Source organism: Aedes albopictus, chromosome 1, assembly GCF_035046485.1.
Source record: "Aedes albopictus strain Foshan chromosome 1, AalbF5, whole genome shotgun sequence".
NCBI classification, from domain to species: domain Eukaryota; kingdom Metazoa; phylum Arthropoda; class Insecta; order Diptera; family Culicidae; genus Aedes; species Aedes albopictus.
In genome coordinates this window covers 89,054,064-89,081,848 of record NC_085136.1, presented here as the reverse complement: position 1 = coordinate 89,081,848, position 27,785 = coordinate 89,054,064, and the positions used below count along the sequence as shown (strand labels likewise).

At 41.6% G+C, this 27,785-nt stretch overlaps 1 protein-coding gene and 7 non-coding genes across 26 annotated transcripts in view; all 8 read left to right on the top strand.

Annotated features, from left to right (window-relative positions):
- Positions 1-27,785, top strand: part of LOC115253813 (inositol hexakisphosphate and diphosphoinositol-pentakisphosphate kinase) — a 124,350-nt gene that overhangs the window by 48,363 nt on the left and 48,202 nt on the right. For 3 of the 19 annotated variants that reach the window (XM_062844958.1, XM_062844964.1, XM_062844954.1), the window contains exon 1: positions 294-7,081. The exons of 3 other annotated variants lie outside the window; for them this stretch is intronic. In XM_062844958.1, coding sequence (XP_062700942.1) covers positions 6,809-7,081 — 273 coding nt within the window. In that variant the 5' untranslated portion in view covers positions 294-6,808. Of the gene's footprint in view, positions 1-293; positions 7,082-27,785 lie in introns of those variants that run through there. 13 more of the 19 variants (XM_062844963.1, XM_062844959.1, XM_062844957.1 and 10 more) reach the window with 10 other exon arrangements.
- On the top strand, positions 17,722-17,793 carry Trnaa-agc (transfer RNA alanine (anticodon AGC)). Its single transcript has one exon. It is a non-coding gene; the product is annotated as a tRNA-Ala (tRNA).
- Positions 18,196-18,267, top strand: Trnaa-agc (transfer RNA alanine (anticodon AGC)). Its single transcript has one exon. It is a non-coding gene; the product is annotated as a tRNA-Ala (tRNA).
- On the top strand, positions 18,670-18,741 carry Trnaa-agc (transfer RNA alanine (anticodon AGC)). The gene has a single exon. It is a non-coding gene; the product is annotated as a tRNA-Ala (tRNA).
- On the top strand, positions 19,144-19,215 carry Trnaa-agc (transfer RNA alanine (anticodon AGC)). Its single transcript has one exon. It is a non-coding gene; the product is annotated as a tRNA-Ala (tRNA).
- Trnaa-agc (transfer RNA alanine (anticodon AGC)) lies at positions 19,618-19,689 on the top strand. The gene has a single exon. It is a non-coding gene; the product is annotated as a tRNA-Ala (tRNA).
- On the top strand, positions 20,092-20,163 carry Trnaa-agc (transfer RNA alanine (anticodon AGC)). Its single transcript has one exon. It is a non-coding gene; the product is annotated as a tRNA-Ala (tRNA).
- Trnaa-agc (transfer RNA alanine (anticodon AGC)) lies at positions 20,566-20,637 on the top strand. Its single transcript has one exon. It is a non-coding gene; the product is annotated as a tRNA-Ala (tRNA).

Here is a 27,785-nt window from a genome sequence, read left to right as displayed (position 1 = left end):
CGACTGGCAAGCAATTATTAAATAAAAAGAAAATCGTGTACTGTTCTTTTGAATTCCACTAAGAATTTGCATCCTTTGACAGATACGTATTTCGACCTCAACGGTAAGGTCGTCTTCAGTGTCTTGTACTTGACTCGACTGACAAGACACTGAAGACGACCTTACAGTTGAGGTCGAACTACGTATCTGTCAAAGGATTCAAAATCTTAGTGGAATTCAAAGGAACAGTACTTAACACGATTTTATTTTTATTTACAGATATTCCCCTAACAAGCCCAGGTACATCATCATCAAGTAATTATTATGAGTCGCAAATCGCCATATTCGCATTTCAATTAGCTCACCGTCCTGTCACAAAACGCTGACTGTCTACGTCGCCGCAAATCCCACATTCAGAACCGTAGTAATGAACGATCTGCGGTTTCACCAGTCGCGTGACTAAGACCAAGCCCACTCATGGGCTCAATCAAGCGTTTTAACGTTAAGTAGCGCCCCGAACAAAGAAGCGAACCGCACCGGTCGCTGCTAAGTAGGGCTCGAAAGCGAAAAGTTTACGTACGGTTCGTAGCAGGGCTTAGAATATAGAGACACGCAAAGTACGGTCTCTATCCGTAGGCTCGTGCGCTCTCTCGCGTTTAGCTCTCTGGGTAGCGTAAAGAGGAGACGAAAGAACATGAGTATGGATTTGTTGCCCGGTATATATGTAGTTTCTAGAGAATGATTTTCTTGTTTTGTATAGGTAGGAATTTATTTTAGTTTGCATCAAATATTTGAAATTTTCAACCAATCAATATCATAGATCGTTACACGAATAACACAACAAATTGTCTGACATAGAATTGTGATAGAGTGACAATACAAACGCAGAAAAATAATAGGTTTAAATTGACAAGCTTTGCTTAAGTATGTTATGAATAAAGTTTTCGCTTTTTCGCCAATTTTAGGATCATGGATATCGAAAATGTATTGATTTTCTCTTAAAAATAGTTACGATTGCTCATAATCGCACTTTTAGTTTTTGATTCGGCCGATCGTTTCGAAACTAATATTTGAAGAAATGTATAGTGATTCAGTGAGTTTTGCTGTTTTAACACGTACATGTTTGAGCCGGGTTTTCTACGCAGCAAGTAAAGCTTAGTTTCGCACATTTAGAAAAATGTCCAAATAAATAAATCGCGAAGTTCGTTCCGACAATTTTCAAAATTATCGTCATCCGACGCAGATTCCGGTGAGAAGATGTGCGTATTTTCTAACCCGAAAAGAAACTATTTGACGGTAATAAGTGACCTCAAGGTTTTCTTTCTTCACTTTCCGGGCTGAGATCCTCCGCTTTGAAAGAGCTGTGCCTCGCGTTTCGTTTTGTCGTGTATATTTCAAAAAGGCAAAAGAGTTTTGGTTTGATTGCTGTTTTTGAAAATGGTGGTCGTCAGTGGGTGGTTTATTAAATATAAATTTAAAAATATAAATTAAATAAACGAGACATTAGGAAGAAAATGTGCGAAATGGGTAACTTCACCGTCCACGCATCCTTCCTCCCCTGTAAATTCGAGAAGTACCTTGCCGAAATAAAATATTCTGTACTCCAAGTATTTCGAAGAATCATCTTTGCGCATAAATACAACGCAGTAGATCAAGCCGCTTTGATGCATGTGTCATATCTCTGATATGCTGCAAGCATCAGTATTGACAAGAAAAGTAACACGATTGCTTTCCAGGGTGATTCCGCGTATGCATGAGATTAAATAAGAGTAGTTACGATTTTTCAAAGAAGCATTGACTGTACCTAACTCAACTCAGATATCATAGAAACACTACAGTTATTTCTTTTTGTAAAAACTAAATCATACCGATAAAAATCTTAAAAAATGTAGTCGAGCTGCCAGGTATCAGTAGGTCGGCTCTAGAGGCACGTTCTCATTCCAAATGTAGTCGAGCTGCCAAGTTTCACCAATTAAAATAGGCGGTGTGCAGGACTGCCATATTGTAGGTTCCTCATTATAGAAAAAGCAAGGCGTTGGATGTTAAAATACAACAATTGTTGTATGAAGTGCCAAAAAGGAGAGTGGGCTCATTATGTACTTTGATAAATACGCAGTCTTCTTCAAGCGCATAGAATCTGCTTCCAACGAAATATTCATATACCAGCATCCAAAAGATCGCAATGTATATTAAGATTTGCGAGTGATGCTTTGTAACTAAAAGGTTGTGACTGAGTATAGAATTAGCTGATGTTAAAATACACGTTAATGAAAAAAGGTTGCGCAAACTTATCGCAGACTGTTGGAAGACAGCTTCTACTATGACCAGGATTCAAGAATCTTGACCTACGCGAAGTTGTAAAGGAGACAACTACGTTATAAATGTGTTGGAAATGCAAGGGATGTAATTATTCAATAAACCTAACTATTAAAAAAGATGCTCATAATCTCAAATTCAGATAAATTTCTTGCGAGAAAGGCAACATGAATATTGAAGAGATGGATATTATTTTAGATAAAAATTCAACCTACAAGTCATACAGTAAGCAACAAACATATAATTTAAAAAAAAGATTGCTTGAATTCCGGGATTAAATGCAATCATAAATTATTGAGAAAATGATATCTTTAAACGTACCAAAACTGGTACAAATCTCCAAGGGAATTATTTATTTGAATTCAATTTTTACTAACAGTTTTCAGTCTTATCCAAAACCCCATCTTTCATAATATGAGCACAAATCATTATACTGAATTAGATTTGCAATAACCCCATAGAAATACACAAAATATTGCGATGATTTACAGAAGTGCAAAAAACCGATGGTACGGAGAGAATAGAGACCACCGGTGCGCAAAGGCGACCGATCATTATTTTACTCACATGGAAACGAACGACCGGTGCGAAAATGGGTTGATAACGAAATTAAAAATCGTTAACGACGTGCTGTTGCGTGTGTTGTATTAAGCCCACGGGTGGGCTTGGTCTAAGATGCTTCTCCGTAGTTACGCCGACGACCGTGCCAACTCACTCAGGCCAACGAGCAGCAGTAAAAATGTGTGATTGACAAGTCACTGACAACACCCCTCAGCAATACCTACACTCCCACCCAGCCCTGTCAACTGTCAACCGTAATATTAAATACGATGTCGATCGGATTCGGACGTCAGCAAACGTCCCAATGATTGCTCAAAAAGTTACCACCGGAGTTTGCATGGCACTACATACTTTGTTTACACTTTTGGGCGTCGCACTATGAGGCAACCATTTACTTGCTAACCATCATCGATGGCAAACAAGAATCGTATCGTGAACGTGAACAAAATGAGAAAGGGGCAAGTGTACCTACTGATAGCGCCACCACCACTCGTCTGTAGGTCACCCAAGGTGTCGAGGATGCTAATGAGTCAAACACATGACGTCCATTTGTCACCGGCTATTTGTTTTTTTTCCTGCGTGCATAGGAGACTAATTGACCCCTTAACTATCACGCCGGTCAGCTCGCCACGCAAACACCCAGGACTAGTGCCCACTACAATAGGGAAAGGAGTTCCCAACCGGGGAAACACAACTCCCTGATAATCTGAGAGTATTTTATTCGAAACCCCTCAGGAATTTGTGGTAGGATTTCTCTAGAAACTCGGGCTGAAATTCCTTTAGGAATTTCTGCGGTTTTTTTTTCAGAATATTTTCCATGACTTTATATATGGACATCAGAAAAAATCAGAAAGTAATCTCAAAAAAGCCTTGAAACTATCACTGGAGAAAACCCTCGAGTTGTACCTGTAAGAATTTCTGAATGGAATTTCCGGAGAAACGCTTGAAAAATTTCTTGGAGATGTTTCCGGAGAGCTCTCAAATGATGAGATTCTTGAAAAAAATCTGGAATTCACCTGAAGAAATTTCTGGACGAATAGCTGGAATGTATTCAAAAATAAATGTCTGAAGGAGTTTAGAGAAATTTCGGGAGGAAACCCTGGGAGAATTCCGAAAGAATCATCTCTGGGTGAATTCCTGAAGGATTTCCTGTAGAAATGTCTGAAAGCGCTTCTAGCATGTAAGTTCTTGTATGTTTTTAAAGTAAGTCACTGTCATTGTGAAAGAATCGCAGGACGAATTTCTAAAGACGCTCCTTTGCATGAGTTGAAGGGGGTATTTCCTAGAGGAATCTCTGGAGGAAATCCTGGAGAAACTTGTGGAAAAATTCCTGACGGAATCCCTTGAGAAATTCCTCGAGGAATTTTTGAAAGTATACCTGGAGAATTCAAATCGCTTTATTTTAGAGACTTTCAGCCTTGGCCTGGTTCATCTCTATACCTGGAGAAATCGCTAGTGGAATTCTTGAAGAAAGCTCTGGAGAAATTTCTGAAGGAATAACTGGAGGATTTTCCGGAGGATTCCTGAAGAAATCATTACAGAGATTCCTAGAGGAATCTCAGCTTGAGTCAAGAGAAGAATTCCTAAGGAAATTCCAGAAGGAGTTTCTGGAAAAACTGAGGTCTGTACTTCTTCCTCAGAGATCGCTGAAATTTATGAGGAAATCTTTTGAAGAATACGTAGAGCAACTCTTGGAGGAATCTCTCTAGCAGTTCCTGAAGGAATCCCTGGAGGAGCTCATGAAGAAATCCCAGGAGGAATCTCGGAAGCAATTTCAAGAGAACTTCCTAAGAAAATCTCTAACCAGTTCCTGGAGGAAGTCTTGGATCAATTCCTGGAGAAGTTTCTGAAAGAATTCCAGTAGGAATTCCTAAAGGAATATCAAGCAGAGTTTTTGGAGGTTTTTTTTTTTGAATAATCCCTGGATTTAATCCTCAAGGAATCACAGAAGGAATTCTCAGATGAATCCCTGGAGGAATTCTTTGAGGAATTTCTGAATAAGCCCCATGAGCAATCCCGGATGCAATCCCATGAGGAATTGATTAGGAAATCTCCGTAGAGCTTTCTTATAGAATTCCCGGAAGAATTTCTGTAGGAATCCCTGGATAAAGAAAACTAATAAATTCATGTCTGCAGTAATTTCTGGAGCTGGACGAATTATTGAAGGAATACTTGGATGGACTCCTAAAGGATTTTTTGCACAGAATTTATAAGCAATTCCTGGATTTCTGGTAAAATTTTCTGAAATAATTTCTGGATGACATTTCTGTGTAAATACTTCAGATACATAAATCCAGATGGAACCGTGTCTAGCGGAAAAAAGTACAAACTGTAAACATGTAAACTACTATTATTGCTATCTGGTTTAATGTAGGAGCGGACCTGGTGGGATGGTTAGAACACTAGACTATCACGCCGAGGACCTGGGATCGAATCCCACTCCCGACAAACTCACACAATGTGAGTTCTTCTTTCGGAAGGGAAGTAAAACGTGGGTCCCGAGATGAACTAGCCTAGGACTAAAAATCTAGTTAATACAGATAAAAAAAAAATCTGGTTTAAACAGGTGGGATCTCCAGTTAGCCTAGTGGTTAAGGCTATGGATCGGCAATCCGGGGACGGCGGGTTCGATTCCCGTTCCAATCTACAAAATTTTCTGGATTCCCTGGGCATAGTTTATCATTTTACTTGCCACATAATGTTAAAATTCATGCAATGGCAGGCAAAGAAAGCCCTTCAATTAATAACTGTGGAAGTACTCTAAGAACACTAAGTTGAAGAGAGTCAGGCGTTATGAACTGAACGTGTAGCCACTACGCCACACGATATGTCCAAAGGGAAGTATTATGAAAAGTGAATGTACCTCAAATTTTTTTCGCTTGAACCGCATTTTTGGACCTCTAGATTCAGAATATGTGTGTGGTCATCACGTGCACTCAGTGCGCTCGCGACTGTCCACGAACGGCGCAGTTTTGTACAGCATACCATTGACAGTTGCATAAAACCTCTGAATATCGTTCCGATCCATGCTTTCATGCGGTTGAGCAGTAATTGTAATTATTACAGTATATTCGTGTTTACTTTTTTTCTATTTTTTTTTGGTGATTGAAAACAGTGTAAAACTTTAGCAGTGTCAAGCTAAATGTCTTTGTAACTACTGGCTCGACTACTCCTAGTTTTTTAGGGCCTAAATTGTTGATTTTTTATTGAGTAACATAGTAGATTTGTTATGCATTCTGAGGGTTCAATAAATAGGGAATTTTGGGCTATGTATCCTAGCTAAAATTAGGCAAGATCATTGCAGGCATTTATTTTTTCGACACTTCAAACTTCTAAACCGGAGGAAGTAAATCAATCACTTTGCACCTTCGATGGGAACCGTGATTACCAAATTATTCATCCATAAACCTTGTACCTACCATCCTACCATAAATACGTACAGCACTACACAAAAAAAGAGCGAGTATAGAAGCGGATGTTTGTGTAGGTCTTCTAATTAATTTGCATGCGTTCACATTGGCTAATATTGACCTAAAAATATCGGAAACCAGTTTCCCAACAGCCGCCTATGCTTCCAGTTTAAACTGAGTAACGCAAAGGCTTGATCAATACGTACTAATCGAAACTGTATGATGAAATTTAAGAGACAGAGCATATGCTGGACTGAGGATGTTGTAAGATGATTCTACATCGGGCACAGGCATTTCATTCAATAACTGCTAGTACTCTGTGATGACGTCGGAAGTGTATCATAAATCAACAAAGCAATCGATCCTAATGAAAGTGCCTGTGACAAACGGTGAGTGTGATTAATTGAGTGTGTGTGTCACGTGCCTTTGGGGGGGACGGTCGCGCAAAGAACAAAGCGTAGAGTGACCTAAGACAACCGGCTTAATTGAAAAGAAGAGAAAAAAAAAACCAGAAGAACAAGCACAACGCCAACGAAGAAAAAATGGAATGGTCATGGCTGAGAGATTGGTGGCGATTGAAGCGACCTAGACGTAAACATCGGCGCAACAGACCGGCGGCCGTAGCCGGTGAAGCCGGTGGTGATGCTGGTGCGCCAGATGATCATGGGGGCGGCGGTGGTGCGGATGGTGAATTAGAATTTTCCCATGGTCACGGGGAACACGGTGAAGGCGATGCAGGCGGTGACCGCTGTTGTTACTATGATGAAGGAGAGGACGACGAGGACTACATCTGCTACTGTGACGAATGTATGAATGTACGACAATATTGATGGTGGTATACTTTGATTAATTTATAGCGTAAACAGACGATAGATCTTTCTGATGACACATTTCTACAACCTAGGTTCATTGTTGATTGATAGGTTCTTAAACGATGAATGAAATAACGACTTAGAATTTAAAGGCAGAAAATTTGAATGGCAAAATCATATTTGTTTGTGTTCCCTGTGGGCGATGTTTTGTAATTTTTGTTCAATTATGTTCTAAGTTGCACCATAATCTACATCTCCCCCTAATTCTGATAATGTAACCTACACATGTACATTTTTTTTTACCTACCCGTGTCACATCAAATTATCAATCCACATGCAAAAACAAGGCTTCAGTCCAAAAATGAGCCTAATTGATAAAGGTTTAGACTTTTTAGAGGTGTATCAAATCGATTTTGGGTTGTTTCGAGTATTTTCACGAAAATGCACTCAAATATTCAGAAAATTGCACCGAAAAGGTACTGAAAATACCGTTATAATATAGTTAGAACAATACTCTACAACTTCGTCGAAGACACTACGGTGTTTAAATTACGTATTTCAAAGTTATTCAACAATTTCCGTTTAAAAATTACGAAAAACACAATATTTTTACAATTTTTATGTAAAAGTCATGTATTTTTACATTATTTTATGTGACTAATTTAATGAGCTACAACCCGTAACGTGGGTAGATCACCTTGGAATGGTGCGTTACGGTGTAAGATCTACCATATCAAGTTTTGATCTTGCTATTTTCCGGCCGGGTTTATTTAAATGCAGGAACATTCCAGGATCAAAATTTGGTGTACTTCTTTACACTATTTATTTATTTATTTATTTTACTCTATTTATTTTTCACTGCTAATATACCGTTTGTTTCAGAGGGATGCAGGTAAATTTAACCTATATATAAAAAAACATTTACAAAAATATAACAGTGGAGAACGTATCACAATTTAATACTATTTTCTATTTCAGATTTACAAGCAGGCAATCAGCGATCAAAGCGGCGAATTATCTCTTTCTTTAGAAAGGTCAAGATTACCGTACGATACAGTGACAAGTAGACCGCGTCGATTTATTCGTGCCGAGTTCCATAATTATGGTTTCTTTTTTGAACACTTACGATAATGTATTTTGCGCGTTGCGAACTTTCGCGGATAATAAATATGTACAACGGTTTTATTATAAGCAATCTTATTAACACGGGAACGCGAAAAAAAGTAATACAAGAACATAGGTGAAACTCAAAAGCAACGATTTTAGTTGTTTAGTTGTCCAGTTTTCTCGTAAAGCTACGGCGCGGGTTTCGGTTTTTCAGCATTGGCAGTAACACTAAACGGAATTGCATACAGTTTATTTTCTGACTGAGAAACGATAAGCTTAAAACGTGCGTTATTACGAGTTGATCTGACATAAGCGTGGTTTAAAAATTATTCATACCCGGTAGGGTATCGGGATGCTTCGTTGGCATAGTCCCCTCGTTCGGCCTATCTCAATGTAAACCAAAACTCAAACAAACACGCATAACTGGATATCGGAAAAGCTATGTGCCAAACAACTGTAACATTTCGTTTCAATTTTAGCACTTTGGAACATTAAAATTGAATGAAAATGTCACTTTGTTTAGCTTTTGTAGACGCCATGATTCTTCGGCTTAGTGGGTAGTCTATACATATGATCATGAATGGCGTGATTCTGGAACATTTCGAATTGACTTTTCAATAACTGAACATTTGATGCGACGGTCAAAGATGCTATTTTGAACTTGTGTATTTGTTTTCAACGAATAATAACTGTTTTACAAATTGAATGTGGGCCGAATATTGAGTACATTTTTTTCACTATGTACCCAAATCTTGGCCCATCAGTAAAGTGACGTCAAAAACAGCGATAAAAAGACGTCTACAACATTTCTTGTGTAAGAACCAGAAAGAACAAACAGGAAGAAAGATTTTGTGTGCGGTTGTAACGAACGGAATGGTTTCTTAACGGCTGCAACTTAAGCGCCACTTCCGTAAGGGAAGGTTGCAGACGCACGGTTGAATCCGGCCAGAGACTCTTGCCCAGGGCGGGTAATATTCTTGGCTCAAACGCGTTAGAAACAATCAGCTTTTCCCTCCGGGAGAACTCAAAACCCAATTAACTAATGACCACGATTTTCGGAGACCGAACCTTATCCAAATTTTCGTTAAAAATACTCAAATAAACTATAACGGATTCCCGGACCACTTGAGAAAAGAAAACTTTCACCTTCAGAACGTAAACTCAAGTTTTGTTAAGACAAACAAGGCATGTATTGCTTTCAGGCATACTCCTATCGATCTACCTAAGTCCCGGGACGAGCAAACTTGTTTTTTCCCTAGATTCAAATTTCACTGCGTTACTTAAAGCTATCTGACCTGTAGGCCCGCAAGGGCGGTGCGAGGAGGGTACTATCACGAGACGGCGGTGCTGATGTTCGGTAGCCGCTTTGTGTTGCAGGTAGCCAGCAAAGACTCGGCTCGGTGAAGGTCAAGCTACGGTGCCCGAAGCCGGACGGTGTCAATTTGGGGGCTCGCTACGACGGCTCTCGTTTCCTCGCAGGTAGTCAGCGAATACTCGGCTCGTGAAGGTCACGCTACAGTATCCGAAGCCGGTCGAAGTCGACTCTGAGCGTTACGGATCACGGTACGATGCTCGGAATCACACGGCATCGACGCTCCGTCGACGTGTACTTCGGGTGCCCTCACACACGGAAGGGGTGCGGTGTGGTTCTCACAGGGCAGGTGACGATGGGTGGTCGAGGTTCTCAGCTCGTAAGTCGACGGACGGCGATTTTCTACGGGCAGGCCGTCGGAGAGGATCTCTTTCAGAGCGGGATCGGGGGGGTGGTGTTCCCGATTGAACGGTTCGTCGCACGTTTTTCCTCCACCCACGTGGATACAGTGGTTCGCCGACTTGTGCTGGTTGTAGAACCCAAAAAAAACCCACGTCAACGCGGGTTTTACCTGCTTGACGTTAAAGATCAGATATGGGAATTCGCGCTAGTATGAGGTGATTTACCTGCTAAAACGTTCGTTACGGCGCACAAATTTCGCTGGGAGATCCAGCAGAATGCGGTGGTGCGGCAGCTCTAGAATTAATTCTACATATCAAACATGGCCGCTGTTTCCCAAAACCACGTGTAATTTACCTCGGTAATTTCTATCCCACACTTCGCCTGCACCTTGGGAACAACCGGAAAAAGCTCCTAGTTGTCCTAGCTGAGCACTAAGGCACTATTTCTTTGTCTTCCCTAGCACTATTCTTCTAAAGGCCTAGCCACTAACTTAAAGACCTTTAGCTATTCTAATAGCACTTCAGTTGGCTGGTTTCACTCGTGCAAACGATCTGTCGATTTTCGTAGTCGAAACTCAAGTGGGGAAGAGATCGCTTTTTGATCTTATCGATCGCGTGATCTAGTTAGGGGGACAATGGTTTAATCTCCTTATAGGCGGTTCTAGCTATCTCCCATACTCCAACACGAAAATGTAGGAGGCTGGGAGGAAGTTTTAATCTCATCCCGAAAGAGTAAAGAGAGAGTCTCGTAGAGCGGAGCCGTATTTAATCTTAGAACTCGTGAGTGCTACAGTTTTCGCCTTTACAGATAGGTAGCGCTTTTTTGTATGCTGGCAGTTTAAGATGAGATGAGATAGGGTTTACGGGACAGGAACATCGTTACATTAGTCGTCCCAGCTAAAGAATAAAAATTTTGAAATTTATTTTAAAAATTTCAAAATTTTTATAAGTGTTTGATTTTGAATTCATGTACTTAAAATTCAACTTTTTTTTTTTGATAATTTTGCTTACAATCCTACAATTCAAACTCGGAATATCGGTATTATCGGAATGTATGTATTTTGTTAGAGATTTTCTGTATTTTAAGAAATGGAAATTAAGGCTAGCTATGCTTACTTGTTCCATGTCTTTCCAAATTCATTCCCTGCAGGCCACTCTCTTTCTACTTTCCAACAAACTTATGCCGAATTACTTCAGAAACTTCTGAAAAAGCAACATTTTTTCCAAATAACTCCTGAAACGTCAGGAAAAATTAATCCAACTACCTATTTACTTCAATTAATCAATTGAAAATATTTTGTCTCGATACGTCTGTACCTAACACTCACTCCAACCAATTCACGCCCATTCTTTCCGAACGTTTAGCATAGCTACCTGAAGCGTTACGGTGAGTTACTAAATAAACGATGGTGCAATTCGACTAGACTACTTTTGAGGAAGAATTTTAAAGGTTTTGCAGAGTTGCTTCGGCAGAAACGAATCTGCGTTGCAAGCGGAAGGATCTATTGCATGAAGAGGTAGTTATTTATCTAAATTCAACTTACTTTTCAGGACCGGATTTGATACAACTAGATTGTGGAACATCGGATTTGCTTAAACATTCCATATTAGTGCAGTGGGAAAAGTGATAAAATTTAAAAGTTACTAGTATACACAATTTAAATCGCGTTGGATGATTATCTGCTCTCAGAAGACAGCCAGTGTGATTTATAGGCGGGTCGAGTTGTGTTGGTTTATATTTGGTCGTGTATGAAGGTCATACAAGGTCGCCATCTGGTCAAGCAGATAGGACCGATGATCTATGTCAGATTCCCGTGGGGGTCGTCAACAACGCGAGGAATCAGTGATCACATCTCAAACGTTGGACTTTTGCCGTAGCACCTCAGCGAGTATTTTGGTTTGGGCAATAGTAGCTGTTTAGTGTATGTGCATCACGGCTGATGATACACAGTCATAGCTGGAGGATTTGTTCAAGCTTTCTTAAGGAAGGACCCATGGAAAGTTCCTGGGATCCTTTTCCCATCTTCAGTCTCTAAAACGTAGGTATTGGTTCCTACTACTGACTGGACTCGTGCACGGGTATATTTCGACCCAAACTTCCCTACGAAAAACTTAGCCTTGTCCGATAAGCGCACCTCGCGTTTATAGACCAGGTCCCCCACGTGAAAGGTATGTTTGTCATTCGAGCGCAGATTATATGGCTTGGAATACCGTTGGTACGCCGCATGCAGGTTTTGCCGAACCAATTCATAAAGCTTTTTCGTGTCTTCCTGATGTGGAATCAGGGCTTCATCGGTTCTGGAATCCAAGTCCCGCAGGTGGTCGTATTCCGTTCCCATACTAATCATATTCCGACCGAAGTTTATAAAGTATGGGGTAAAACCCGTACTTTCATGTACACTAGTACGAATTGCGACCGCGATTTCTTGGACAGATTCATCCCAATTACGATGATCTGCCTGTTTATTTAACGCACACCGAAGAGCGGTCACAATGACCCGATTTACTCGTTCGGCCGGATTCGGACTAGGGTGGTACACTGCTAAGTTCCACTGTGTCACGCCATATTTATGCAAAAGTTTGCGGAACAGCTCACCCTGAAATACTTTTGCATTATCCGTAATGCATACGGCGGGAGCGCCGAACAAATTGAAAACTAAATTTTCCATCACCTGACAGACCCCTTGTGCAGTTGCAGCTTTCATGCACTGGACCAGTACAAACTTAGAAAAAAAATCGCAAATCACGAGAATCCATACATTTCCCTTACGAGATTTCGGATATGGCCCGAGGAAGTCAATTGAGATGACTTCCCACGGTTGGCTACACAGTTTTGGCTTCCCACATGGCGGTCGAACATTCGTGTTCGGCACCTTTGACTCCTTGCACACTAAACAACTATTGCAGAATCTTCGGATCTCGCTGGCCATCTTTGGCCAATAATATCGCTCTCGGATTTTCTCAAGGGTTTTGAGAAAACCTAAATGAGCAGAGTTATGTACCTTAGCAATGGTAAACTTTCTTTCTGGTAGTGGTAGTACCTCTTTCCAGCGAAAACAGGGGTCATCCGGTAGAGTGGAGTTGGTTACATATTTGTAAACTCTTCCGTTTACAATTCGGAAATCTGAGTATTGTTCAGGCTTTTGTTCAATTTGCTGCCTAAGCCCATCAATTTAAGGATCTGCGAGGGAGCTAGAGACCATATAGATGCTTCGGCTTAACGCATCCGCCGAGATGTTCTCGGTGCCCTTTTTATATTGAAAATCCACATCATACTTAGATAGCTTGAGCGCCCATCTTGCGATGCGCGGGCTCTTCGATTCTATGCTCATTGACTTTAAAAAAGTCAGGCTCATCGCATCCGTCTGTACGACAAATCGGTTTCCTTCAACGAAGTGCCGAAAATTTTCTATGCTTAAGAGCACCGCAAGACACTCTCGCTCGGTGGCACTGTATTTGCGTTGCGTACTAGACAATTTTTTTGAATAGTACGCAATGCATTTGCGTTCGCCCCGCAAAACTTGTACTAGAACCGACCCTACAGCCAAATCCGAGCTATCAGTCTCAATTATGAAAGGCTGAGTGAAGTCTGGATTGGCTAAAATGGGAGCCGACACCAGGGCTTCCTTCAATTTTTGCAGAGCCTGATCCGCCTGATTTGTCCACTCCAATTTCATACGACCTTTTTTGAGTAAGTCGGTGATCGGGACGGTGATTGAAGAATATGAAATTCAAATAACTCAACGTACATATGTACAGATGGGTAAATTATTGGTTAAATTGGGAAAAAATCCACAGCTCAGGTGAGATTTGAACTCACGACCCTTATTCGCTAGACAAGTGCTTTACCAACTAAGCTACCGAGCCAATTAATGACCCGGCAACTTAGTTGTCATAAGGTTCAATTCTAATCTCATCGATCTATATCATCTTCCCCTAAACCGCAAATATAACCATCTCTGTTGTACATATGTACGAAGAGCGAAAGCGATTTGTTTATTGTTTGAAACTGTTTGCCTATCGTACAGGCAACGCTTCCTCAACCACTTGTAGAGGAAGAACAATGCTACCTGGAAGGCGATCAAACGCGTCGTTCGCATTCTATTTGATACGACGGGTAACTACGTAGAGGTAGATGCTCGAAAACGACTCACTTGAAGTGCAAATTTTCGGTAATACCAATCCGTGTGGTCAAATTATGAAATTCAAATAACTCAACGTACATATGTACAGATGGGTAAATTATTGGTTAAATTGGGAAAAAATCCACAGCTCAGGTGAGATTTGAACTCACGACCCTTATTCGCTAGACAAGTGCTTTACCAACTAAGCTACCGAGCCAATTAATGACCCGGCAACTTAGTTGTCATAAGGTTCAATTCTAATCTCATCGATCTATATCATCTTCCCCTAAACCGCAAATATAACCATCTCTGTTGTACATATGTACGAAGAGCGAAAGCGATTTGTTTATTGTTTGAAACTGTTTGCCTATCGTACAGGCAACGCTTCCTCAACCACTTGTAGAGGAAGAACAATGCTACCTGGAAGGCGATCAAACGCGTCGTTCGCATTCTATTTGATACGACGGGTAACTACGTAGAGGTAGATGCTCGAAAACGACTCACTTGAAGTGCAAATTTTCGGTAATACCAATCCGTGTGGTCAAATTATGAAATTCAAATAACTCAACGTACATATGTACAGATGGGTAAATTATTGGTTAAATTGGGAAAAAATCCACAGCTCAGGTGAGATTTGAACTCACGACCCTTATTCGCTAGACAAGTGCTTTACCAACTAAGCTACCGAGCCAATTAATGACCCGGCAACTTAGTTGTCATAAGGTTCAATTCTAATCTCATCGATCTATATCATCTTCCCCTAAACCGCAAATATAACCATCTCTGTTGTACATATGTACGAAGAGCGAAAGCGATTTGTTTATTGTTTGAAACTGTTTGCCTATCGTACAGGCAACGCTTCCTCAACCACTTGTAGAGGAAGAACAATGCTACCTGGAAGGCGATCAAACGCGTCGTTCGCATTCTATTTGATACGACGGGTAACTACGTAGAGGTAGATGCTCGAAAACGACTCACTTGAAGTGCAAATTTTCGGTAATACCAATCCGTGTGGTCAAATTATGAAATTCAAATAACTCAACGTACATATGTACAGATGGGTAAATTATTGGTTAAATTGGGAAAAAATCCACAGCTCAGGTGAGATTTGAACTCACGACCCTTATTCGCTAGACAAGTGCTTTACCAACTAAGCTACCGAGCCAATTAATGACCCGGCAACTTAGTTGTCATAAGGTTCAATTCTAATCTCATCGATCTATATCATCTTCCCCTAAACCGCAAATATAACCATCTCTGTTGTACATATGTACGAAGAGCGAAAGCGATTTGTTTATTGTTTGAAACTGTTTGCCTATCGTACAGGCAACGCTTCCTCAACCACTTGTAGAGGAAGAACAATGCTACCTGGAAGGCGATCAAACGCGTCGTTCGCATTCTATTTGATACGACGGGTAACTACGTAGAGGTAGATGCTCGAAAACGACTCACTTGAAGTGCAAATTTTCGGTAATACCAATCCGTGTGGTCAAATTATGAAATTCAAATAACTCAACGTACATATGTACAGATGGGTAAATTATTGGTTAAATTGGGAAAAAATCCACAGCTCAGGTGAGATTTGAACTCACGACCCTTATTCGCTAGACAAGTGCTTTACCAACTAAGCTACCGAGCCAATTAATGACCCGGCAACTTAGTTGTCATAAGGTTCAATTCTAATCTCATCGATCTATATCATCTTCCCCTAAACCGCAAATATAACCATCTCTGTTGTACATATGTACGAAGAGCGAAAGCGATTTGTTTATTGTTTGAAACTGTTTGCCTATCGTACAGGCAACGCTTCCTCAACCACTTGTAGAGGAAGAACAATGCTACCTGGAAGGCGATCAAACGCGTCGTTCGCATTCTATTTGATACGACGGGTAACTACGTAGAGGTAGATGCTCGAAAACGACTCACTTGAAGTGCAAATTTTCGGTAATACCAATCCGTGTGGTCAAATTATGAAATTCAAATAACTCAACGTACATATGTACAGATGGGTAAATTATTGGTTAAATTGGGAAAAAATCCACAGCTCAGGTGAGATTTGAACTCACGACCCTTATTCGCTAGACAAGTGCTTTACCAACTAAGCTACCGAGCCAATTAATGACCCGGCAACTTAGTTGTCATAAGGTTCAATTCTAATCTCATCGATCTATATCATCTTCCCCTAAACCGCAAATATAACCATCTCTGTTGTACATATGTACGAAGAGCGAAAGCGATTTGTTTATTGTTTGAAACTGTTTGCCTATCGTACAGGCAACGCTTCCTCAACCACTTGTAGAGGAAGAACAATGCTACCTGGAAGGCGATCAAACGCGTCGTTCGCATTCTATTTGATACGACGGGTAACTACGTAGAGGTAGATGCTCGAAAACGACTCACTTGAAGTGCAAATTTTCGGTAATACCAATCCGTGTGGTCAAATTATGAAATTCAAATAACTCAACGTACATATGTACAGATGGGTAAATTATTGGTTAAATTGGGAAAAAATCCACAGCTCAGGTGAGATTTGAACTCACGACCCTTATTCGCTAGACAAGTGCTTTACCAACTAAGCTACCGAGCCAATTAATGACCCGGCAACTTAGTTGTCATAAGGTTCAATTCTAATCTCATCGATCTATATCATCTTCCCCTAAACCGCAAATATAACCATCTCTGTTGTACATATGTACGAAGAGCGAAAGCGATTTGTTTATTGTTTGAAACTGTTTGCCTATCGTACAGGCAACGCTTCCTCAACCACTTGTAGAGGAAGAACAATGCTACCTGGAAGGCGATCAAACGCGTCGTTCGCATTCTATTTGATACGACGGGTAACTACGTAGAGGTAGATGCTCGAAAACGACTCACTTGAAGTGCAAATTTTCGGTAATACCAATCCGTGTGGTCAAATTATGAAATTCAAATAACTCAACGTACATATGTACAGATGGGTAAATTATTGGTTAAATTGGGAAAAAATCCACAGCTCAGGTGAGATTTGAACTCACGACCCTTATTCGCTAGACAAGTGCTTTACCAACTAAGCTACCGAGCCAATTAATGACCCGGCAACTTAGTTGTCATAAGGTTCAATTCTAATCTCATCGATCTATATCATCTTCCCCTAAACCGCAAATATAACCATCTCTGTTGTACATATGTACGAAGAGCGAAAGCGATTTGTTTATTGTTTGAAACTGTTTGCCTATCGTACAGGCAACGCTTCCTCAACCACTTGTAGAGGAAGAACAATGCTACCTGGAAGGCGATCAAACGCGTCGTTCGCATTCTATTTGATACGACGGGTAACTACGTAGAGGTAGATGCTCGAAAACGACTCACTTGAAGTGCAAATTTTCGGTAATACCAATCCGTGTGGTCAAATTATGAAATTCAAATAACTCAACGTAGTCGTTTTCGAGCATCTACCTCTACGTAGTTACCCGTCGTATCAAATAGAATGCGAACGACGCGTTTGATCGCCTTCCAGGTAGCATTGTTCTTCCTCTACAAGTGGTTGAGGAAGCGTTGCCTGTACGATAGGCAAACAGTTTCAAACAATAAACAAATCGCTTTCGCTCTTCGTACATATGTACAACAGAGATGGTTATATTTGCGGTTTAGGGGAAGATGATATAGATCGATGAGATTAGAATTGAACCTTATGACAACTAAGTTGCCGGGTCATTAATTGGCTCGGTAGCTTAGTTGGTAAAGCACTTGTCTAGCGAATAAGGGTCGTGAGTTCAAATCTCACCTGAGCTGTGGATTTTTTCCCAATTTAACCAATAATTTACCCATCTGTACATATGTACGTTGAGTTATTTGAATTTCATAATTTGACCACACGGATTGGTATTACCGAAAATTTGCACTTCAAGTGAGTCGTTTTCGAGCATCTACCTCTACGTAGTTACCCGTCGTATCAAATAGAATGCGAACGACGCGTTTGATCGCCTTCCAGGTAGCATTGTTCTTCCTCTACAAGTGGTTGAGGAAGCGTTGCCTGTACGATAGGCAAACAGTTTCAAACAATAAACAAATCGCTTTCGCTCTTCGTACATATGTACAACAGAGATGGTTATATTTGCGGTTTAGGGGAAGATGATATAGATCGATGAGATTAGAATTGAACCTTATGACAACTAAGTTGCCGGGTCATTAATTGGCTCGGTAGCTTAGTTGGTAAAGCACTTGTCTAGCGAATAAGGGTCGTGAGTTCAAATCTCACCTGAGCTGTGGATTTTTTCCCAATTTAACCAATAATTTACCCATCTGTACATATGTACGTTGAGTTATTTGAATTTCATAATTTGACCACACGGATTGGTATTACCGAAAATTTGCACTTCAAGTGAGTCGTTTTCGAGCATCTACCTCTACGTAGTTACCCGTCGTATCAAATAGAATGCGAACGACGCGTTTGATCGCCTTCCAGGTAGCATTGTTCTTCCTCTACAAGTGGTTGAGGAAGCGTTGCCTGTACGATAGGCAAACAGTTTCAAACAATAAACAAATCGCTTTCGCTCTTCGTACATATGTACAACAGAGATGGTTATATTTGCGGTTTAGGGGAAGATGATATAGATCGATGAGATTAGAATTGAACCTTATGACAACTAAGTTGCCGGGTCATTAATTGGCTCGGTAGCTTAGTTGGTAAAGCACTTGTCTAGCGAATAAGGGTCGTGAGTTCAAATCTCACCTGAGCTGTGGATTTTTTCCCAATTTAACCAATAATTTACCCATCTGTACATATGTACGTTGAGTTATTTGAATTTCATAATTTGACCACACGGATTGGTATTACCGAAAATTTGCACTTCAAGTGAGTCGTTTTCGAGCATCTACCTCTACGTAGTTACCCGTCGTATCAAATAGAATGCGAACGACGCGTTTGATCGCCTTCCAGGTAGCATTGTTCTTCCTCTACAAGTGGTTGAGGAAGCGTTGCCTGTACGATAGGCAAACAGTTTCAAACAATAAACAAATCGCTTTCGCTCTTCGTACATATGTACAACAGAGATGGTTATATTTGCGGTTTAGGGGAAGATGATATAGATCGATGAGATTAGAATTGAACCTTATGACAACTAAGTTGCCGGGTCATTAATTGGCTCGGTAGCTTAGTTGGTAAAGCACTTGTCTAGCGAATAAGGGTCGTGAGTTCAAATCTCACCTGAGCTGTGGATTTTTTCCCAATTTAACCAATAATTTACCCATCTGTACATATGTACGTTGAGTTATTTGAATTTCATAATTTGACCACACGGATTGGTATTACCGAAAATTTGCACTTCAAGTGAGTCGTTTTCGAGCATCTACCTCTACGTAGTTACCCGTCGTATCAAATAGAATGCGAACGACGCGTTTGATCGCCTTCCAGGTAGCATTGTTCTTCCTCTACAAGTGGTTGAGGAAGCGTTGCCTGTACGATAGGCAAACAGTTTCAAACAATAAACAAATCGCTTTCGCTCTTCGTACATATGTACAACAGAGATGGTTATATTTGCGGTTTAGGGGAAGATGATATAGATCGATGAGATTAGAATTGAACCTTATGACAACTAAGTTGCCGGGTCATTAATTGGCTCGGTAGCTTAGTTGGTAAAGCACTTGTCTAGCGAATAAGGGTCGTGAGTTCAAATCTCACCTGAGCTGTGGATTTTTTCCCAATTTAACCAATAATTTACCCATCTGTACATATGTACGTTGAGTTATTTGAATTTCATAATTTGACCACACGGATTGGTATTACCGAAAATTTGCACTTCAAGTGAGTCGTTTTCGAGCATCTACCTCTACGTAGTTACCCGTCGTATCAAATAGAATGCGAACGACGCGTTTGATCGCCTTCCAGGTAGCATTGTTCTTCCTCTACAAGTGGTTGAGGAAGCGTTGCCTGTACGATAGGCAAACAGTTTCAAACAATAAACAAATCGCTTTCGCTCTTCGTACATATGTACAACAGAGATGGTTATATTTGCGGTTTAGGGGAAGATGATATAGATCGATGAGATTAGAATTGAACCTTATGACAACTAAGTTGCCGGGTCATTAATTGGCTCGGTAGCTTAGTTGGTAAAGCACTTGTCTAGCGAATAAGGGTCGTGAGTTCAAATCTCACCTGAGCTGTGGATTTTTTCCCAATTTAACCAATAATTTACCCATCTGTACATATGTACGTTGAGTTATTTGAATTTCATAATTTGACCACACGGATTGGTATTACCGAAAATTTGCACTTCAAGTGAGTCGTTTTCGAGCATCTACCTCTACGTAGTTACCCGTCGTATCAAATAGAATGCGAACGACGCGTTTGATCGCCTTCCAGGTAGCATTGTTCTTCCTCTACAAGTGGTTGAGGAAGCGTTGCCTGTACGATAGGCAAACAGTTTCAAACAATAAACAAATCGCTTTCGCTCTTCGTACATATGTACAACAGAGATGGTTATATTTGCGGTTTAGGGGAAGATGATATAGATCGATGAGATTAGAATTGAACCTTATGACAACTAAGTTGCCGGGTCATTAATTGGCTCGGTAGCTTAGTTGGTAAAGCACTTGTCTAGCGAATAAGGGTCGTGAGTTCAAATCTCACCTGAGCTGTGGATTTTTTCCCAATTTAACCAATAATTTACCCATCTGTACATATGTACGTTGAGTTATTTGAATTTCATAATTTGACCACACGGATTGGTATTACCGAAAATTTGCACTTCAAGTGAGTTGATTGAAGAATAGTTTTTAATAAATTTCTGGTAAAATCCGGCCAGACCCAGTAAACGCCGGATATCCTTCACAGTGCGGGGTACAGGATAATCAAGAATGGGTTGAATCTTTGTGATATCCATCGACAGGCCTTTTTCGGACAGCACGTAGCCAAGATAGCGGATACTGGTCTGACAAAACTTGGATTTCAAAATATTTATGGTAAGTCCAGCTTGTTTGAGCCGATCACCGACGCATCTTATAAGCCGAAGGTGCTCTTCGAACGACTCGGACGTTATAATAATGTCGTCCAAGTAGACGTAGACAAATGGCTCTAAGTCATGCCCTAGCACTTTCACCATGAGACGTGCCATAGTGGCGGGTGCGTTCGTCAGGCCGAAGGGCATGACTTTAAAGCGAAACAAGCCTTTGTTTGTACGAAAGGAAGTCTTGTTTTTCGCGTCCCCATCTAATTCCACCTGGTAATAAGATTCGGTCAAGTCGATAACCGAGAAATATCGAGCCTTTTTTATTCTTTGCAGAATTACGGCCATATTAGGAATTGGAAAGTCATCCTTCTTAGTAAGCGAATTTAGACGTCTAGAGTCCAGGCAAATCCGCCATTTTCCCGTAGATTTCTTAATGGGAAGTAGTGGATTGATGAAATCCGCAGAGCCTTCACACTCTTCAATGACATCCAAGCCCTGTAACCGATCCATCTCCGCATCGATGACCGCTTCTACTGCTGGTGACCATCGATAGGAGGGAATACGCTTCGGAGTGGCACCAGGAATTAACTCGATATTGTGTTTTAGCAAGCCAGTTGGTGACCAGCAGGTGTTGAATAGCTTGGAATAATTCCGAACGTTGGTCACTTGAAAGTTGGTGTTCAGTCTCGATTTCGCCGGGATTGTCGAAGGTTTTGGTCGGAATTTCGACCGTAGGCATCTCAAGACTTGCATCTTCCTCTTGAGGCTCAGACGCAGGCTGTTCGGTGGCCACTGGAATAAGGTGAAAGCAGATTTTTTCATCCTCTAATCCAAAGTAATCCTCGGCATAGCGAAACCCCGGACCATTTTCCCTCCCAGAAACTTCTCTCTGAGGGGATGGTGTTACCTCAGGGTCCGATACCAATCTAAAATTAAAGGCTCGCAGAAAATCTATTCCTAATATCAAATCCTTTGTAATCTCTGGTACCACGAGAGTCGGGATAATTTTTAGAACTTCTTGATACTTATAGGGGACATTCACATACCCTAGACAGGTATATGGTGTCCGATCCGCGGTGAAGATTTGCATACTACAGTTTTGCATTTTCAATCCGAGCTGTTTTATCAAACTAAGCGAACTTAGAATGGACACGCTTGCCCCAGTATCTAACAATCCTTCAATGTTCTGACCGAGGATGGAAACAGTTAAGTGAGGGCAACGTCGGAAAAACGTTTGTATCAAGTGAGTTTGATGAAACTTGGAAAGCGGGGAGGGAATTATTTTATCGGAGTGGGGAGGAGCACAGTTCTCTGTGGTCTCCCCAATTAATCGTTTTTTGACTTGGATTCCACGGTGGGTCGAATGTCATGCTGCTGTGGGCACCGGAACGCTGTGGTTTCTGGATGGCCACACATATGACAAAAAATTGCTTTTCTCTGATCGCACTCCCTCCACAAATGACCCGATTTTCGACAATTCCAACATAACGGCTTTGATCGTTCATTTGGATCCGTCGATTTCCGTGCGTTCGGATCTCTTTGCGGCCCCTTTCGCACTTGAAGAGCGGCTACTTCTAAGTCGTCTGCGTCTTCCTCGACAAAAACTAGGTCTGCATCTTCCGAATAAATCTCATTGACTATAGGGGGCTTAGAAATACCTTTGGAGTGGTATAAATTTCCCTCCAGCGCGTCAAAGCGATAGCACAGCTGAGCTAGGTGCTCTAAGGACGTGATCTGTTCCAGTGCCAGGCGGCGTTTGTAAGACATTTTCATGTTCTCCGTTACGAGCTCAAATTTCTCATCTTCCGAAAGCTTTCTCATCAGACGTTGAGATAGCGTTTCGATATCCGTAAGGAACGCACTAAAAAGCTCATTCGGGCGCTGCTTCCGGTTTCGCAAGTCTTCCTTGATAAAACGATCCCGATTGGGATTATCGTAGCGCATCTTTAGGTAGTACAACAGGGTATCCCATGAATCAAACTTAGGCTCATAAGCCGTGTACCACACGTATGCATCATCTTTGAAAAGGAGATGTGCGTGTGTTCTCAGTTCTTCCTTGGTGATCTGATAGGAACGAGAGAGAAGCTCTATCTGCCGGAGAAAATCAATGACCGGGACCGGATGAGTATCACCCGCAAACTTTGGCCATTTTTCGAGGATACTGCAAGTTTGATGAGGCAACCTTCCTCTTCTGAGTTGGGTTGCTGATCCTCCCTCCATTGAGGAGGGGTTTGGCATTTCCGAACCTTGGTTTATCGACCGCAAAATAGGATCATACCGTTGGCGGTTCAAGGATGAACCACTTGGTACCACTGGTTCGTTCGGAATGTAAAAACTTGGCCACGAGTTACGCAAAACCTCTTGGAATGCGTATGGAGTCGTTTCCGGTCTGTCAGTCATATTTCTGGGCTGATCCTGTGGATTACTAGAACGATTGAGCCTTAACGGGGGAGACAGTCTTGAACCCGTGGGTATCCCTGGAGTTTCTCCAGTAGGAACCCGGGAAATACGAGAAAAGTTTGGGTCATTCAACTCCACTTCCCCGATTTGGTGAGCAAGGTTGCTTATGTTAATGTCTGGCATGTTCGGACGATCGGATTGATTTCCCAACAGTTGACGAACATATGATTGAATATAATTCTGAATTTCAGATATGTGCACGTAGTTTCCTGAATTCTGACCCTCATCCCCAGATTGCATGGGTTGAGATGAACTTGTTTGATGAGAAGTTTGCAAATTCGGTGCGCCATCATCTGAGACAATGACTTCCCGTAGGCTATCGTTTAGGCATTGCTGGACGCCGGAGGTGGGTCGGCGCGCAGATAGTGATGGACCGGGATCACGACTTGACTGTTCTACAGACGAAGGAGGAACGGGCTCCCGACGTGAAATTCTAGCCGACCACGTTGCCCCTGTAGTGGACGACGGCTGAATAGTAGAATTCATCAGCGGTCTCAGTTCATTTTGACAAGGCACAACATTTTGTTCCCGGCGTATAACCCCCGGGTTCTCGCTGGGAATAGGCATCATCCTTGCCTCGTGAGTGCTTAAGGAGGTCCCAATTCCAAATGAATTAGAACTCCCATGTTGCGTAGCCGTTGCTACCGGTTCTGAAAACCGCGTGAAATCAACTTGAGTGGGGTGAAATTGCACACTACCGAGGCGATTTTGATTTGATTGCTCCAACGGAGTATTAAAACGTGTGTCACGAAACGGAAGCTGAGTTCCGCCAGCCGATAGCCTTGTTCTCGAGGCTACATTCATTTCTGCCTGAAGATTATTGGGAGCTGGTAAGCGGCTTCCCATTGAATATCGTGTTCCACCTGTAGGCAAATTTGAAAAAATACCTGACATTCTTTGGTCAGCCCACGCAAGGCGTTGTACTCGATCTACTTCTGACTCGACGACCCTACCTACCGCTCCTTCAAGCGAGTCATGAGATACTGTCCTTGGTGGCGAGACCAAAGTTCTTTGCGATTCTGTGGTGTAATTCTGGGCCAAAGAATCATCCAAGTTTGATCGATTATTCGACATGGTGTAACAAATCCTGAGATCCAGTTAAAATTGAATAAATGTAAAGTGAAAAAAAAATAAGAAAATATAATGTACAAAAAAAATCGAATTCAGTTTCTCAAAGTACTAAACCTACCAAAAAAAAATCAAACTTATTCCTAGCTATTGCTAAATCCAATTCAACTGATATTCCTAAATACCGATATTCCTAAACTGAAGAAAATGTATCAATTAGCCAAACTGTCTCTGGGCCCCACGTTGGGCGCCAAATGTAACGAACGGAATGGTTTCTTAACGGCTGCAACTTAAGCGCCACTTCCGTAAGGGAAGGTTGCAGACGCACGGTTGAATCCGGCCAGAGACTCTTGCCCAGGGCGGGTAATATTCTTGGCTCAAACGCGTTAGAAACAATCAGCTTTTCCCTCCGGGAGAACTCAAAACCCAATTAACTAATGACCACGATTTTCGGAGACCGAACCTTATCCAAATTTTCGTTAAAAATACTCAAATAAACTATAACGGATTCCCGGACCACTTGAGAAAAGAAAACTTTCACCTTCAGAACGTAAACTCAAGTTTTGTTAAGACAAACAAGGCATGTATTGCTTTCAGGCATACTCCTATCGATCTACCTAAGTCCCGGGACGAGCAAACTTGTTTTTTCCCTAGATTCAAATTTCACTGCGTTACTTAAAGCTATCTGACCTGTAGGCCCGCAAGGGCGGTGCGAGGAGGGTACTATCACGAGACGGCGGTGCTGATGTTCGGTAGCCGCTTTGTGTTGCAGGTAGCCAGCAAAGACTCGGCTCGGTGAAGGTCAAGCTACGGTGCCCGAAGCCGGACGGTGTCAATTTGGGGGCTCGCTACGACGGCTCTCGTTTCCTCGCAGGTAGTCAGCGAATACTCGGCTCGTGAAGGTCACGCTACAGTATCCGAAGCCGGTCGAAGTCGACTCTGAGCGTTACGGATCACGGTACGATGCTCGGAATCACACGGCATCGACGCTCCGTCGACGTGTACTTCGGGTGCCCTCACACACGGAAGGGGTGCGGTGTGGTTCTCACAGGGCAGGTGACGATGGGTGGTCGAGGTTCTCAGCTCGTAAGTCGACGGACGGCGATTTTCTACGGGCAGGCCGTCGGAGAGGATCTCTTTCAGAGCGGGATCGGGGGGGTGGTGTTCCCGATTGAACGGTTCGTCGCACGTTTTTCCTCCACCCACGTGGATACAGTGGTTCGCCGACTTGTGCTGGTTGTAGAACCCAAAAAAAACCCACGTCAACGCGGGTTTTACCTGCTTGACGTTAAAGATCAGATATGGGAATTCGCGCTAGTATGAGGTGATTTACCTGCTAAAACGTTCGTTACGGCGCACAAATTTCGCTGGGAGATCCAGCAGAATGCGGTGGTGCGGCAGCTCTAGAATTAATTCTACATATCAAACATGGCCGCTGTTTCCCAAAACCACGTGTAATTTACCTCGGTAATTTCTATCCCACACTTCGCCTGCACCTTGGGAACAACCGGAAAAAGCTCCTAGTTGTCCTAGCTGAGCACTAAGGCACTATTTCTTTGTCTTCCCTAGCACTATTCTTCTAAAGGCCTAGCCACTAACTTAAAGACCTTTAGCTATTCTAATAGCACTTCAGTTGGCTGGTTTCACTCGTGCAAACGATCTGTCGATTTTCGTAGTCGAAACTCAAGTGGGGAAGAGATCGCTTTTTGATCTTATCGATCGCGTGATCTAGTTAGGGGGACAATGGTTTAATCTCCTTATAGGCGGTTCTAGCTATCTCCCATACTCCAACACGAAAATGTAGGAGGCTGGGAGGAAGTTTTAATCTCATCCCGAAAGAGTAAAGAGAGAGTCTCGTAGAGCGGAGCCGTATTTAATCTTAGAACTCGTGAGTGCTACAGTTTTCGCCTTTACAGATAGGTAGCGCTTTTTTGTATGCTGGCAGTTTAAGATGAGATGAGATAGGGTTTACGGGACAGGAACATCGTTACACGGTGACTGTAAAAATATAACACAATAATAGGGTTGCGTTGTTATCGCTAAATTGTTACTAAATTTAGAAAGAACTTTAGTTAAAATGATTTATTTATAGTTTTTTTTTTAAATTTGGCTCAGAAAATATAATTTAAATGTAAGATTGGTGAACAAACAGAGATAATACTTCAGCAGAAATATTAAAAAAATGAAATAATTAGTGGTTCTAGTGCATGGAAAGCAATAGGCCAACGTTGTATCCACTAATAGGCCAATTTTTGTACCATATACCAACGTTGCATACCATCGCATCGAATCTTTTGAACTTAATTAAGCAAATTCTTGAATATTTACGTTAGTTTACTTTCAATTGGTGAAACATGCATTGCCTAGAGTGTGTAATAGGGTCGACATATTATTTCTAGTGCTATTAATTCATGAGTTATGGTCAAAATTGTCAAGGTGGCTTGCAAATTAGGCCAAGGAATGGTACATATACCCTATATAATTAAATTTAATACACAAACATACAATAAAATTATTGTATTCTTCCGACAGCCGGCTGGCGGAAGACTAAATCATATCAAGGGTTGCATAGTTCATATCACATACCAATGTGAATCCAGACTTATGTAACTTTCTATCCCTTCCCTTCCCACTAACAAACTTCCTTCCTGTGACAACCGTGGGGATGCGGAGGTACACACGGTCTCTAGTAGCAATGGATGTCACACCAACATTCCTTCCCTTCCCCGATGACCGTAAGGACGTGGCCGGCGCCGGTACTGACAATATAAAGTTTTGAACCTTCAAAATTGCACATTAAGGATGGAAAGCTACACCCAGGCCCATCCTTTTGGTTCCCTGTGCAATGTTGACTGTTCTGGTCAGTAACGGAGTAGCAACTACGAATTGTACGGTCATCTCATGCTCATGCTAATTTAATGAGCTATTGCTCCTATGTGTTACGAACCTTTCGTCCATACATCGTTTTAGTGTAGGAATTCGTTTTCATTGACTAATTATCAAAAGTTTGCCACGTTGATACTAAAAATTGTACAGAGTTGCCAGCACAAAATAAAACAAAGTTACCCATGGTTAAAACGTCATTCTACTTCTTTGTCTCATCTGCATTAGTTTCAAATTGGTGCAGATGGTTGAGCATGAGATTGTCGATTCGAAGATTCAAGGTTCGAGTCCTGGAATAGGATTTTTTTGCGTCTCGATCCAGCTATAAGTTAATGAAACTACGCACTGCATCTCATTGCAATTTGGCATCATAGCCTTGTTTAGAATTAAGTTTCCCTTCATCGTATAGTTGTGCTGCTTTGTGGG